At 35.9% G+C, this 2,314-nt stretch overlaps 1 protein-coding gene across 1 annotated transcript; it reads left to right on the top strand.

Moving 5' to 3' along the window:
* LOC117128528 (BTB/POZ domain-containing protein At3g50780) lies at positions 1-1,656 on the top strand. The gene has a single exon (XM_033281168.1). The coding sequence runs from the start codon at positions 372-374 to the stop codon at positions 1,356-1,358; it is 987 nt and encodes a 328-aa protein (XP_033137059.1). The 5' UTR covers positions 1-371; the 3' UTR covers positions 1,359-1,656.
* The last annotated feature ends 658 nt before the right edge of the window (positions 1,657-2,314 follow it).

Below are 2,314 nucleotides of genomic sequence, written 5' to 3'. Positions count from 1 at the left end.
TAGAAAAAAATTTAAACTTTGATCACAAAAGTTTATGTGAAACTTTTAACAGTTTTAGTAATTTATACTCGTTTTGAAAAATTCAAAATACAACATGTACAAAAAAATCTAAAATTTATTATATGGTTAATGTAATTGTGTGATTTATTTTAATAAAAATAATTAAACAAAAATAATAGAAAGTATACAAATTGTTAGCAGAGCTTTATTATTTAAAATCATTAATTGTAATATATATCTTAATCGTAATTCCGTAGGTTTTATTGAAGGAAAAAATATATAATAATTTAATTTGATATATGAATGGTGTATAATGGTCATACTATCTAGGTATATAATATAACATTCTCTAGTAATTTAGTTTTGGGCTTATGTACTGTAAAGACATGAATCAAAGGCTTATGAGACAGAGCGTGACCAGAGTCCTCCGTGTCCTTAAGGTTGCGGAGCTTCTTGGCTTCGGTTCTTGTGTTCAGTCTTGTTTGGATTATTTAGAAGCTGTGCCTTGGGTTGGTGAAGAGGAAGAGGAGAAAGTGATCTCGTCGATACTTAGGTTGAAGACAGAAGGTGTTAGTGTTGTGACTACTCCTGTCCTCAAAAGAGTTGCTTCCTCTTCTGTGGATCCGCCTAAAGAGACGCTCTCACGCATCATCGAGCTTGTGTTAAGAAGCAAGGAGAAGAGCCGTCGCGAGATGAAGTCTATAGTCCTGAAGCTTCTCAGGGAACAGAACGGGAACAATGTAGCTGAGAATTTCAACGAGACGATCTACTCCTCTTGCCAGAGATGTTTAGACATGGTCTTGTCTCTGTTCAGACAGGACGAGAGTGATGCTAAACAGATAGGTGTGGAAGCTGATAACCTCACGTGGCTGCTTGATGTGTTGGCGGAAAGACAAGCAGCAGAGGAGTTTTCAGTCACGTGGGCTAACCAAAAGGAGCTCGCTTTGTTACACGAGAAGGTTCCTTTGGTGTCTCGTTACCATATAAGCCGTGTGACGTCTAGGCTCTTCGTAGGGATAGGGAGAGGGGAGCTGTTGCCTTCGAAAGACACTAGGCTTTTGCTGCTGACCACGTGGCTGCAGCCTTTGTTCAAGGACTATAACTGGCTGCAGCACGGTTGCAGATCGTTCGATGGGAAGCTTGTGGAGGAAGGGATAGGGAGGACGATACTGACGTTGCCGCTGGAAGATCAGCAGAGGATTTTGATGTCTTGGCTTGGGAGCTTCTTGAATGGTGGAGATGGTTGTCCGAATCTGCAGAGAGCTTTTGAGGTTTGGTGGAGGAGATCGTTTGTTAGACCTTACTCAGATCGTCAGGGTAGTGGGGTGTCTCAGACGGATTCGACTTCAAAAGAGTGATGGTTTTGTGAAGGCTGAGTAAAGCTTTGTTAGATTTGTACAGTGAATAACGTTAGCTGTGGAAACTGGAAAGTGTTTGGTTTTGCTGATCTTTGATTTCCGGTTTGGTTGGTTTCTGGTTTTGGTTTGGTTTATATCGTACCATGGAGAGAGGTAATGGATTGGCTTTAGTGGTTGAGTTTTCTTCTTTTTCTTGATGTTTTTGTATTTTTCCATTTTTCATGAAAGTATAATGTTACTGGATGTATATTTCTGATTACAGAAAAATTATATATGTCTGATTCGATTTCTATACCAATTTTAATGTTTGGTTTTTACCACGGATGGGCCTCTAACTATGGGCTTCAGTTGTCAAGGCTTGATATCCTTGAACATTACGAAGGCTTAAAATGTTAGTACGAAGATCACGAGAAGATGGATTAGACAAGTAAAATTAGCTTGATGTATCTCATCATAGAATCTAGAGTTGTGAGTGGAATGAGTTGTATTTTTACATGTTTTTATAAATAATTTTTTTGATGTATGATTTTGGTTGCATGTTTAATAATATTTTATTATTCATTTATAGTTTTTCTAAAAACAAGATACAAATGATTTAGGTATTTTGTATGTAGAGTCAAGAAATGAAATTGTGCTTTAAAATTTTTTTGTAAACCATAATTGAAAGAGATTTGTGTTTCACAAGAAAAATTTGGTTTGTAATACTTTATAACTTAAAATTACTCTATCAAATGACAAAACAAATTACAAAAGCACCGAAGTATGAACATGAAGTTCATATCTCTTCGGATGGAAAGTGTAACACCAAACAACAACAAAAAAAAAACATTTCTCTAAACAAGAATCAGATTACTTTAACGTTTAAATTTGATAGCTAGTATTTCATATTAATACAGGTTTTTTGACTGGTTAAATTATATCAGTAAAAAAATCAAATTGTGAATCAAAGTATCATA

The sequence above is a fragment of the Brassica rapa genome, chromosome A09 (assembly GCF_000309985.2).
Source record: "Brassica rapa cultivar Chiifu-401-42 chromosome A09, CAAS_Brap_v3.01, whole genome shotgun sequence".
Taxonomy (NCBI): domain Eukaryota; kingdom Viridiplantae; phylum Streptophyta; class Magnoliopsida; order Brassicales; family Brassicaceae; genus Brassica; species Brassica rapa.
This window is presented reverse-complemented; position numbering and strand designations above follow the sequence as displayed.

Excerpts from the sequence above, each read along its gene's own strand:
- LOC117128528 (XM_033281168.1), top strand. The coding sequence starts at position 372 with ATGTACTGTAAAGACATGAATCAAAGGCTTATGAGACAGAGCGTGACC.